A 13,363-nucleotide genomic window follows, 5' to 3' on the forward strand; every position below is an offset into this window, starting at 1 on the left:
ATTTTATAATATATTATGCCTATTATTTTATCAATATATTACCTCTCGTGTCATGGCATAGGTTAAAGCATTAGAATTTTTGTTCTTCTAGTTTTTGTTCTTTCTAGTTCTTTCTAGAACTAGGAAATTATTGGAAATTTTATAATAGATTATAGCTATTATATTATCAATATATTAAAGCATTAGAATTCTTGTTCTTTTAGTTTTGAGGAACATTTAGTATTTTGATCAAGATGAAAGTTCAACACGAGAATAAGGAGAGAAAGGCTTCCAAGAGAAATGCCTCTTTAGTAGTCTGCATTCCTTTACAGATACATAGCTTTCACCGACACTGATGGTTTTTCATGCAAAAGGCCTTGCAAATATGTGCACGTGAGCAGTGACACAGTAGACTGTGGGATGCCCATTAACAGTGGGTAGCTCTGTTCTACATTGTGGAACAGTCTTCGGAGATGTAATAGTCTGTTACAAGAGGAGCAGAAATAAGATCTTTTTGCTCCATCTTGAGGAACAGAGCAGAACAGAAAGTAATGGGTTTAAAATGCGCAGTCAATACCAGATGTTCTCTGGCTGGCATTGAACTTTCTTACCTGTGGGAAAACAGTGAGTAGCTGAGAGTATTTTAAGAGGACCTTAAGGCTGAAGAATTTAGAATCTATGTGCCTGAACTGACTACTAGGTATTTTTTTCAAAGGTATCCTTATTTAATTTCAAGTTTATTTTCGGTGTTTCAGTCTTAATCCATAACTATGGAAAAACCCATGCAAAATTCTACTCGTGCAGATTCTGTGCTCGTAATGGCTTAACTGGATCCCTTGTGCGTCTTTAAACAGATACTTATTCTCAGTCATCATTAGGGTCTCATTCATAGATTTAGGATTTAATTTTGTGATACCTAAGAACATCTGCCCAGAGTCTGTCTGCAGCCATAATTAATCGAGTCTCTGTCACTGGCTCCTAATGCAACCTGCAAATGATGCATGCAGGTTCCTTCACAAGATAGCCTTTGTGTGCTTCTTTCTTAATCTAGGCACAGAAAGCAAAAATATAAGAGAAAGTCCAATGTTTGATATTCCCCAAAGACCAGCAAAATTTGGAGACCCTTGTCCACACACAATAAAAAACATCTATGGCTTGTTCCAGGTTATTCCAAGATACCCACTCATGTTAACATGTCTCCTGTGAGCCAAAGGCAAAGAGCAGTGTAATGCTGCCTTATGACAGCCTTGTGTCGGTTCTCTACCAGATCTGGCTCTGAGGTTTTTGCAATACATTATCAGCTCCTTAAATTCTCAAGAGAGAATGAATGATTAGAAGTAAGAACCAGGACCTTACAGTTTACTAAGCATGGAAATTTTAAGGTTCTTGGAGTCATTTTTCTAACAAAGGCCCAAGCGATTCAGTGTAATCAGCTCAGCCTAATCAAATGCAACATTTCTTGACATCAGAAAGAATTAACACATTTTCTGGTGTTTCTTGAACAGAATTTTTATCATTTAAATGAAAGATTTAATGAACATAGTGGGATTGTGTTAGATCTCAATTGCATTGAGAGTATGCATTCACACTCTAGGCAAGTGTCTTGTAAACAGCCTAAATGTGAATTTGAATAAATCGAAATATAGACTAAATGTGTAACAATTTTATTTTTAGATGACAGCTTTTGGAGCATTCCTTCATAAAGGGTCCTTCTGCAGGAATTATTTTAATTTGCTGGATTTGCTGGTTGTGGGTGTTTCTCTGGTATCATTTGGTATTCAGTAAGTACTATACTTATAAGATGAATGATTTATTTCTGCTTTGGGGTTTTATACTGAAATCAGTGTTTCAGCTCCTTTTGTTCCCCCATTGTGTGTGGGTGTGCAGTATCAGTATTCAGGGTTGGTACTGGCAAGAACTAGTGCTTTATATGGAGAGTGTTGTAACTCATTACTAATATAGATTGGAAACAAATTACTACTTCCCACTATTACCAAGAGAACAAGAAAGAGCACCATGACACTGTATTGTATATCAAGTAATTCTTGGAGCCTCAGGAGGTTTATCTACCGTCTTTTGTGCTATTGCCACATCTACAGTCTAGTTCCATGAGCTTGCTCTTTCAGAATTGAGCTACTGGGGTGTGTAAGTGGACAGTATTTGAAGGGGAGAGAAGTTGTACCATAATCAGGACTGTAAGTAGTAGTGAAGAGATTTGTTTTGCTTTTTTTGGATGAGACTAAAGATAATAAAAGAGTCTCAAGGTGCTTACTGATTCATTGAGCAGTACTGCCTCATTTAAAATAATCTGTGAAGCCCTTAGTGATTTAAAAAAGAGCAAGGGCTGGGTGTCTGTCAACTGCTTCCCACTTTGTATTCTGCTTGTACTAGCATTCCTATTACACAAGCTTTCAGTTTCATAATATGTTCTTTAAAAGACTGTCTGCTAGTATTTCCTCAAACTGCAGTCCTAGCTACTTAAACAAAGAGAATGTGGTTCATTTGAGATCTTTTCATCTTTAGCTGGCTGGAAATTTTAGTATTCATTGATTTACAGGACTTCCAGAGTGTCTTTGAAAGAGCTTGTCAACACTGACAGATAGTTGGGGAACTACTTTGCTCCTTACCAAACTTAACTGCATTACAGTGTCAGATAAGCTTTTGAGACTGTTAATTCCCAAGTTGCTCCAGAAATCAAAGTAACCCTTACGGTACTTATGAGATTGATACTATTTTCTAATATTAAAAAAAAAGGATGAAGAAATACTTTAAAAATCTTGCATATTTATCTTGAGACTTTTTTGAAACTTCATGTATAAGGAAGCTGCAAGGACATTGTTATTCTTAGTAATAAAATCAGTTTCCTTAAAAGTAATAGAATAACTTTTTTTCCTCCCTAGATCAAGTGCTATATCGGTTGTGAAGATCCTCAGAGTTCTGAGAGTCTTGAGGCCTCTGAGAGCAATAAACAGAGCAAAAGGACTTAAGGTGTTTATTTTTATTTTTTTTTAAGTTGTATTTCTGTTGGCCTGATTTTTCAGTCCCGCCTCAGGTTAAAAATTCGTGCATAAGAAAAATTGCTGAGAGGAGTTCACAGGGCAAGGACATAAATCAGTTCCTCATTCTTAAACACATTAGGCCAGGTTCTACCCACCGGTACAGCAGTTTGTGTGTGGAGGAATGCCAGTGCCATGGAGAGCAGATTTGACTGTGAACCAACATGCCAGAGCAATATGTTAATCGTTTTTTCATAATGCTTCTATAATTTTTAGTCAGTTGATGTTGATGGGTTTGTGCCAACAGACTTACAGACTAATTTTAAAAACAAGTTTAATTATGATAGTAGGTAAACTACTGACAACACAAAACCAGTAGTTTTAAAAAAAATAATCTGAATGTGATAAAATAGACTTTAACAGTATATATTGAGACTTTTTTTTTCTTTCTCCTTTCCAGCATGTTGTTCAATGTGTGTTTGTGGCCATTAGAACTATTGGTAATATCATGATTGTTACAACTCTGCTGCAGTTCATGTTCGCTTGTATTGGGGTGCAGCTGTTCAAGGTAAGCAGACCAGCCCAAAATTGCATCAGGAAAAGCAAAGCTGAGTTGAATTCTTGATGGCTTTCTGCTGGAACTGGGGTCATCCCATTCTGAACCAATCAGTATAAATGTGTTTATTTTGCATATTCTGCATTTTGTCACTGCTTTTTGTTTTACGTGTAGGGAAAATTCTACAGGTGCACGGATGAGGCAAAGCAGAATCCCGAGGAATGCCGGTGAGAACATCTTTGGTCTAAGAATGACACATTACATTTTGAATAATTTAAACTGTAGCAGATATGGGCAGGCATGTGTCAGGCCATGTACTTTTCTGTAAAATGAAATTACAATTTTAAATCCACCAGAAAACAAAGGTTAGCATGGAAATAAAACAAGCTTAGGGAGAGAGCAAAGTAACCTGTTTTGAATAGAGCATTGAATAATTCTGAAGCTAATTTAATGTTTCACTAATGACAGTTTGTTTCTTTCCTACAGAGGGATATACATTGTTTATAAAGATGGAGATGTTGATAATCCAATGGTCAAAGAGAGGGTCTGGCAAAATAGTGATTTCAACTTCGATAATGTTCTGTCTGCTATGATGGCCCTTTTTACAGTATCCACTTTTGAAGGCTGGCCAGCGTGAGTGAATTCTCCATGTTTTCACAGCATTGTTAAGACAGTTACATTTTCCAGAACAGTTCTTCATCACTTACCGGGTATTTCTGAGCAACAAAGCAGTCTTAAGTGATTGTATAGAAACTTACATAATGGAGAAAGGCAAAAAGCCTACTGTCCTTTTGAATCTGTGCATTTTTCCTGTGTCTCTTCATTCACCTCTGTCTAGAAAGGGCAAACTTTTAAAATATTGTTTGACCCGTAATATTTCAGCTACTTTTGTTATAATGATCTCTAATGGCAGTAATCTTTTAGATGTTTATCCATCAATGTCCTTTAATACTAATATGACAATTTTGGACCTTTGAATAAAACTTTTACTGCAAAATCTGACAATAGTGCACTGCATTGAGAGGCCCAGAAAGGGCAAACTACCACTCATTATTTCTCTAAGTGAGAAAAGTCTTAGAGGATAACTTTGTGGGGGGGGGGGGGGGGTGGGAGGGGGGGGTGGTGCATAATATCAAATACAACTGTCTGGTCATTACCTTTTTTTTTTTTTTTTTTGAAAAAAAAAATATAACATTGTGTGGTCTGATTCTTCTGGTTTCAATATGCTTGTTTACCAGTTACTGTCAGTAACTAGAAAAAGATAGCAGTGAATAGCAGACCATTTCTGAAATCTGTCCTTTAAGTCTGCATATTTTACTCTCTTTTGTTATTTTAATGCTAATAAAGATAAAATTTTGTTTGTTTTTCAGACTACTATACAAAGCCATTGATTCAAATGGCGAGAATGTAGGACCTGTGTACAACTATAGAGTGGAAATCTCAATTTTTTTCATCATCTATATCATCATTATTGCTTTCTTTATGATGAACATATTTGTTGGTTTTGTGATTGTTACATTTCAAGAACAGGGAGAACAAGAGTATAAGAACTGCGAGCTGGATAAAAATCAGGTTAAGATAAATAATGAACTCTTAACTTTTGGAAGTATTTATTTTTATTTATGCATTAAGAGCTTCCTTTCTGCTTTGGGTCAGAAGAGGGCACCAAACACATATCTTAGTAAAAAAGTGGAATTGGTGCATACTATCAGTAGGTATTCAGGTCATTGTATATTCCTCTTTCTATAAGCCAAATATATCAGTCTTTTTATTGTGAAAGCTGTTATAATAGGCTTGTTAGCTTCTTAGTGTCTCACTTTGTTGGTGTCATGTTAAGAATACAGCACTTGCCAGCTTATCTGTAGGCAGAGGTAGGTTTTACAATAAGAAGAGGAAAATAAATTTTGTGTTCCAGATAGTCTGAAAGTGTTCAAAACGTTGTACTGTCCCAATCACCCCCTCTCTTTATTTAGAAATTCACAGGGGATATTCAGATTGAAATAATAATAATAAAGTATCTCCTTTTATTGTTTAATCCTTTGATTGAGAAACTTGCCAGTTACAAGTCCTGATTTTTCAGGTACTCTTGTCTGACTGTTAACACACATAAACTGTAGCCAACATTCATTCTGCGTTTTGTGCCCCATCAGTCAGCTTTATAAGTGTTCTTCAACAGACAAGTGCAAGACCCAGCCTACATGAAGATTTCAGTCAGTAAGAGAGTCAGGGTTGAATCTGTGATGTTCCTACATACACGATATGACTTTGCTGGGCAGTTTAACTGATCTGTTAGGAACAGCTCTACCTCAGTATTGATTTTGCTGATTCTGGGGTTTTATGCTATGCAGTTACATTGGTGGTTGAAAACGTAGTAAAGACAAAGCATGACTTTTAGATAAATTATAGTCATGCTGTTAACAGTCATGCCATATACTGTACGTATACCTACATATGGTCTATCGTATACTACTGTATACTACTACACTGTATAAAGGCAAAACATTTCAGAATTTCCATGAATATTATTTAATTCTCTGCATGTGGCTGAATAGTGTATATAATTAGGTACAGGTGTAAATAACCATGTGAGGATTAGTAAGCTACTTGATTACTTTATTAACACTTAATAATACAAACCCCTATATCAAGTAGATAGACTGCCTGTTTTTAAGACTTATATTTAACAATTTGCACTTATTAATTATATTATCAGTTGATTTACTGTTAGGTATAGTCTGACATTTTTGATGTATTTGCTTTTGCAGCGTCAGTGTGTAGAATATGCCTTAAAGGCACGTCCTCTTCGTAGATATATTCCAAAAAATCCTTACCAGTACAAGTTTTGGTATGTGGTGAATTCTACTGGATTTGAATACATCATGTTTGTCCTCATCATGCTGAACACACTTTGCTTGGCTATGCAGGTAGGAAAACTAGAAACTCTCTTGAAGCTGTTGGCATGAATTTCATTTATGGCAATCTGTATTCATTTATTAAGTGAAATTAAAAAAAAAAAAAAACCAAAAAACCAAAAAACCAAACAACAACAACAAAAAAAACCAAACACCACCTCTGTGACATGTTTTAATCTGTTCATCAGTTTTCTGAATTAAATTGTTTAAGACAGCTCGATGTTGATAAAGAACTTCCTAACCTAATGAAGCGCTTTGAGCTTTATTTTGTACCTGCAGCATAGTTTAATTTATATGTGTGTGTTCCCAAGATAATACATATGCAAGAAAATCTGAAGAGAACATGAAAGTCTAATTTTGTTAGCAAACATTTCTCTCAACCCTGAGATTCTTTTATCTAGCATGTTATTTTATGCAGTGCCTTTAAGCATTACTTCACCTCTGTGTAGCTTCTGTTCTTGTTCAGTGTTCATTTTGTATATGTACCACTCCATATTTGATTGGATTGGACTGGATGATCTGTACAGGTCCATTCCAACGCAAACCATTCTGTGATATTTCTATCCTCTGTGCCTGTATCTTCTGAAGAAGTTTAAAAATTTAATACACGGAGCAGCTCTAGTTTTGCATGATCATGCAAAACTCACACAAACGTGTTTTCATATGTTAGCTGTGTATCTATATGTGCCTGTGTGTTTTTCTTTTTGCTTTTGTGGGGGTTTTTGTGTGTGTATATATGTATTATTCTAATTTTTCTATGTTATCTATGCATTTCTTCCCCAACTACTTCTCTTGTCTACTTTCCTGAGTTGTCTCTCTCTTTCCCCTAGTACTTCAGATTTTGATAAGAAAGATAATGGTTTAAATTTACAAAACCATTCTACTTTTTTCAGTAAAGTTGCATGCACTGTATTCTCCTAAAAATATCGCTCCCACACAATGTATCTTATTTTGTGACTAACATACTGCAGGCTTTCTAAGCAGGTGTGACACAAGGTTATGTGATTTCAAAACCTAGCGTATGAATCTTTGGAAAATGCTATTGTCGAATCCTCTTTTATTGAGGGAACAGTTTTCTTCTCAAAACCTTCTCTCTGGAGATTCCCTTAGGACGTAGCAGATTGACAGTTCCACTTAGTGCCTAAACAGAGTAGATTTAAAGAAATCCGTTCTTGACCAGAGCTATTAATCTAGTATTGTATGTTTATAGGTGTGCATCATAAATACTACTGGAAAATACTTCCCTGTGCAGCATTTTTGCCAACTCTGTCTTAGGCTGCCTTACTTTCACTTAATATTTTAAAGCCTTTACTTCTAAAAGTATTGTGTTTTTCATTCGCAGCACTATGGACAGTCTAAGCTCTTTAATGATGCAATGGACATTATGAATATGGTTTTCACAGGAGTGTTCACTGTTGAGATGGTTTTGAAACTGATTGCATTCAAACCCAAGGTAAGTTTTAGTTATGATTTAATTAGGTCGTTACCACAGGAATTAAGTACAACGTAAGTTTTGTGCTAGCTAAATATTCAAACAACAGAAAGAACCTATGTTTCCCACATATATCAGTGAAATCATAATAGAAATGTGAATCTGTCAATATGTGTATATGTAACTCCAGGAATTGAAATACAGATATCAGAAAAAATATTACAAGGTGTTTGATGAGACCTGGAATATTTTGAGGTGATGGAAAATGTCCCTTTGTAAATAAGATAAATAATTTCCTGTTACAAACATTACTGCTTCTCCTCTTTGTGGTATGACATTCATAATTTTACCCTAAACTAATCTCCAATAAAGACCTGGATGTTATATTATATTTCCTATTCTAAAATGCAAAAGTTTTTACTTTATAAAATATAACCAAGTACTACAAGCATACACATAAATAATTTGCATATTTAATAGCCTTTTTAGATTTTTATGTTTTCATTTACACATACACACTCTTTGGTAGGGGGCCTCACAGTGAGCAGCTGACTTTTTGCCTTAAAGGGACACTGTCAAAATGAACAATGCAGACGCATTTTCAAAAGTAGATTTGCAAGAGAAACTGTTAACTATTATTAAATTCAAAAAAAGGTGAGAATCGGACTGTGACAGTTACTGCAGTCTTTTTGTTTAGTTCTCATACCCCATTTATGGCAATGCAAAAGTTAATAGTGAAAAACTAAACTGGATTTTGTTTCCAGTACAAAGAAATCAATATTTATTTTGGGCTTAAATCTGTGTAAGTAAGTGAAGTGTGGTCACTCATTATACGTGGAATTTGAAAAAAGCCAGTCACACCATTTGCGATTTACTGATCTCGCTATCTAATGCTGGTATTTATCATTTTCCATTGCCCTTTTGAAGTAATCAGGATATTTGCATCTGTAATTGACTATGAACTGTGCCCTTCCTTGGTCTTAAGTAGCAAACTGGATGGCTGTAGGCTGATGTGGGCAACCCTGATCTTGCTTTAAACAAGCTTAGTTCTGATACTGAGAGCAACGTAGTCGTGGCTGCCCAGAGCTCAGCATGGAGTAGGTGTATAACTACTTTCTGGCTTTTGAGAACTATTTATTCAGCTTGCATTTAGTCACGAGCTCGGCTGTGGAGCCTGAGCTACTTGATTTAAAGCTAGCTTGTATTTGCCTGCAGAAATAAATTATACATGACTTGAGGTCTGGTGTTGAGATGTGAAGTGTGGAGTTCTGGGTGAATGCTTACCCACTCCCGTCATCTCGCTCTGCACTGTCCAGTCCATTGTACATTTCAAATTAATTTATTTGTATTTTTGTGTCACCTATCTCATTTAAATGCTAAGGATTTCACATTAAAAATAACACAATATGAGGCCCAAGAGGAGATAGCTCAGATATGTGGACCACGGTGTCATGAATATGCTGATTGTATTTCCTGTTCTATATCTGTGTTTCACACTGAAGCTTCAGGAGACTTTGCTGCATTTTATCATCTGCTCTTTGAAAGAAGATTGTGAATCCTTGTATGGTTCTCCATGCACTTGTGACTGTAGTCAGAAATAGCAGCTAATGCAAAATATAGTGATCTGATCATGAGTGTATAAATCACAGTGCTCCATTTGTATTATGGGCTTCCTACTCATTATCAAATGCCATGTCTTAATGCTGGTCTCAATTTGAGTTTTAACTCTGTTGCAACATGCTTTCTATCTGATCGGATGCTTTTACTGTAAGAGATCCCTGGATCTGAACCCTGAGAGTTTGAAGGGCAGCCACTGTCAGTAAAAGGTTCTCATTTCCCAAATTTCTTTCCCTTGTAAGAAGCAAAACATCTTAAACTTTGTTAATTAGGAGGATGTGGTTAAAAGGCCATGATATTAATCAGACTTCTGGCAGAGATTAAGTATCAGGAAGGGAAGGGAGTTAAATATCTTTAAGATTGTTTATGTTATTTGAAGATTTTAACTATTTTAATGGTCCTATACTCCTTAACAAAATACCTATTTGCAACGCATATTAGTTCATTAATAACTGCAAATCAGCCAGCAGTCTTAAGCAGAATGTGAATGTCTTAGGAATCAAAATTTTACAGTAGATACATGCTGAAAAAACAATTAATTGCTTTAACTCCTATTAAGATTTAATAATAGTAGGAACAATCTGAAACCCCGCTAAATGCTTTGCTTTAGGGTCCATGAGGAAAGATTGATTCATTACCTCTACATTTGTGTCACTGGTGGGTTTCTTAGTCTAGTCTGGCAGAATGGACAATTTATTAATTTTGTGCATTTAAAAAGTTATTTCAAAGACACGCAAAGTGTCAAATAAAAACTCCATTACTCACTCTGTAAAAATAAGAATAGATAAAAACGCGTTAGTTTTTATCTCATTTGCTTGACAGTGTCCCCTTAATATGTTCACAAAAATCCTGTGAAAATGGGGATCTTTTGGTTATGCTAGTCATGCAAACTTAAGGCTACTATAAATTATTTTTACTTTTACTATGATATTGTGTTGTTTAAAACCAAGGTACTGCAGACAGCTCTGAAGTATATAAAACTTGGATAAGTGATAGATATCAAAGGTGATGCTGAGTGTCTGGCACACTTCTTGACTGGGAGATTAGAACACATAGTATTTTGCAGAACGAGACCCTAAACTTTCCAAGAGCACTAAAAGGACTAAAATATTTATATGGTAGATTTATAGAAACATATTTTGCTGTTAATTTTCTATGGCTACATATTCCCCAGGATTTGTGATTTTATCCTTCAGCATTTCCCAATGAACAAATTTTTCATAATGTTAGTTAAAAGAGCAGACCTTTTTTCTTCACACTGTTCTTCACATTTGCGAAAATCTGTTACTTAGCATGGTTTATTACAGTACAAAATAAAATACAGCTATGCAATGTAAAATAATATGTCAACACATACCATATGTACAGCTTCATGATAGCTAGCTGTTACTTAAACTTGTAATGATTTTCCATGTCATTTTACATCAGATTTTTGTAAGAAAAAAGGAAAGATGGCTAGTAAGTGAATTGATCTTGGGTCATTGCAGTGGTGAAAACAACTTATTTGCATGATGTTTATTTGCTGTGACTTGTCCATTCCTCCCTTTTCCAAAACCATCTTTATTTTCTCTTAGTTTTTTTGTTTATTGTATGCTTTTGCTTTACATATTACTTTGAACAATATTTGTCTATACTGATGGAAAAGGTTTCATAAAATAAATAAATGTGTAAAGTATTTTAGCTATATTGAATCAAAATGTGAATTTGTTATTTCAGTGCTTGATATTGTAGTGTGTCTAGTGAAGTCATTTTTTCTATAGCTGAAATTAACCTTTATTTGGAGAACCTTTTTGGGTTCCTGTTGTAAAGGAAGATGGATAGCACACCTCAGGATTGTGCTGATTATCTGTTTGCCAGTAGTCTCTTATTTTATGTATATATTTAAAAATTGCTATTTTAAAGTCAGAAAAGATCCTACTTTTACATGAGAAAAATAAGAAATAGGAATGACCAGGAAGAATATTACAAGAGTAGCTCCCCACCTTTAGTTGGCAACTGCTCATCTCTTTAGGATTACAAATGTCTGTGTCATTGAGGTGGTTCAGCTTGATGTGTAGTAGAAACTTTGGGAATGGCTTATTTTTGTGAAGCAGGATGAGTAAAGAAGGAGCAATAGGGAATTGTGCAGGAGCTCTTTAGAAATGGATACATTTGCTTCGGAGGCCCAATCCATGACCATTGGCTTTTGCCCCAAGACTCAAATTGATTATTAATTGCGAAGAATAAAAGCATGTGACACAGAGAGTATATTTAAAGACATAAAATGTCAGAAGGGTGACTAAGCAATTTATGAAAATGAATTTTCAGGCATTGGACTGGCTGCATTAAAAGCATTAAGAAATTGTTCAAATTACTATGGTTCCTAGCACTGACTTCATTGGTTTACAGAATCAGGCCCCGACTGTGAGTGTAATGCGAATTCCTATATTAAACCTAGAACAGAAGATTAAATCAGTTCTCTAATATTTATACACCGTTCCATGTTAATAATTATGCACAATTAACCAGTGATGAGCTTTGAGCCTTCGAATAGCTTTAGCAGTTACTTAGAGAGGACTATCATAAAGTCATCAATGTTGAGGAGGTTTCAATTGGCTTGGTCATGTAGAAATATTATTAAAGGGATTTTGTCTTGCTTGTTAGGGTGTATATGTTAGAACTTTTCAGCCTCACTAGAAGTCCAAAACTAGTTTTGGATGATGGCTTGCTTGCCAACATTGTGCTTCTATGATGGTGTGCTATGCATGCGTACTGCGTGTGTGTGTGTGCGTCTGTGTGTGTGTCTGTACATGTATATATATGAAGTATATATATACACACACATGCACATATATGTTGCTTTTCCTTCAGTAGGCAATATTGTTTGTTTTGTTTTGTTTTCTCATTAGACCACAGGTTTTGTTTAACTGATTTCTGTTTATGCAAAACTAAACAGAAGTATGCAAATATTTGACATTTCATGTGTAATCACAAACGTTTGCACCCTGCCTGCTCTGTTCAGGGCTATTTTAGTGATGCCTGGAATACGTTTGACTCCCTCATCGTTATTGGCAGCATAGTAGACGTCGTTCTCAGTGAAGCTGATGTGAGTATACCCCAGCTTACTTTCCCCAGTCCCTACTTCTCTTTCTCTGTCTCCCCACTATTTCCATCATCTGGACAAGTCACAGATTTTGATCTGATGTTTCTAAAGTTTGAGTACAGGCCAGTCATAGGTCAATTATGTTGATATGGGAAATAAATAGCCTTTTTCTCTACCAATTTTTTTTAGCTATTAAAGGGAAAGATTAGATTGTATAGTGGTACATCAGAGAAGCCTAGAGCGTTTCTGTGTTATAACACTGTCCTTTTCTTCTCTTTTTCTGTTTGTGTTTTTCTCTTGCTCTCTTTCTGCTGAATGCTTGTCCTAACAGCACTATTTCACTGATGCATGGAACACTTTTGATGCCTTAATTGTTGTTGGTAGCGTCGTTGATATTGCTATAACAGAAGTTAATGTAAGTAGCAACTGTTCATGCACTAAAAAGTAATTGCTGTCATCAAGAAATACAGAAAATGTAAATTTTAACCCCCAAAATCCTTTTTAAGAAAAGTATGTTTTATCCTGAAATCAAAGACTGAAACATTGATACAGATGTTTGTACAAGCTGTTATTAGAAAACTATATACCCGTAGAGTTGCACATGCACACAGCAGTGAGACATGAAAATTATCTTTTTCTATATATGTACAGAAGATATGTAACACATTTAATATATAAAAAAGGAACTAAGCCTCTGTTACTATTGAAACAAAATTATTTTTGTAGGTAGCTTGACCAAGATAATTGAAGATTCTGTAAGTTGTTTCAGTGGCTCAGGTTAACAAGTCA

At 35.2% G+C, this 13,363-nt stretch overlaps 1 protein-coding gene across 14 annotated transcripts in view; it reads left to right on the plus strand.

Annotated features, from left to right (window-relative positions):
- Positions 1-13,363, plus strand: part of CACNA1D (calcium voltage-gated channel subunit alpha1 D) — a 220,274-nt gene that overhangs the window by 158,792 nt on the left and 48,119 nt on the right. For 8 of the 14 annotated variants that reach the window (XM_071813160.1, XM_065845268.2, XM_071813153.1 and 5 more), the window contains 10 exons: positions 1,654-1,760; positions 2,880-2,967; positions 3,436-3,543; positions 3,706-3,758; positions 4,018-4,164; positions 4,902-5,103; positions 6,297-6,455; positions 7,786-7,896; positions 12,494-12,577; positions 12,906-12,989. In XM_071813160.1, the coding sequence (XP_071669261.1) occupies positions 1,654-1,760; positions 2,880-2,967; positions 3,436-3,543; positions 3,706-3,758; positions 4,018-4,164; positions 4,902-5,103; positions 6,297-6,455; positions 7,786-7,896; positions 12,494-12,577; positions 12,906-12,989 (1,143 nt within the window). The remainder of the gene's footprint in view (positions 1-1,653; positions 1,761-2,879; positions 2,968-3,435; positions 3,544-3,705; positions 3,759-4,017; positions 4,165-4,901; positions 5,104-6,296; positions 6,456-7,785; positions 7,897-12,493; positions 12,578-12,905; positions 12,990-13,363) is intronic. The other 6 variants (XM_071813161.1, XM_071813162.1, XM_071813155.1 and 3 more) reach the window with 2 other exon arrangements.

Source organism: Patagioenas fasciata, chromosome 10 (assembly GCF_037038585.1).
Source record: "Patagioenas fasciata isolate bPatFas1 chromosome 10, bPatFas1.hap1, whole genome shotgun sequence".
NCBI classification, from domain to species: domain Eukaryota; kingdom Metazoa; phylum Chordata; class Aves; order Columbiformes; family Columbidae; genus Patagioenas; species Patagioenas fasciata.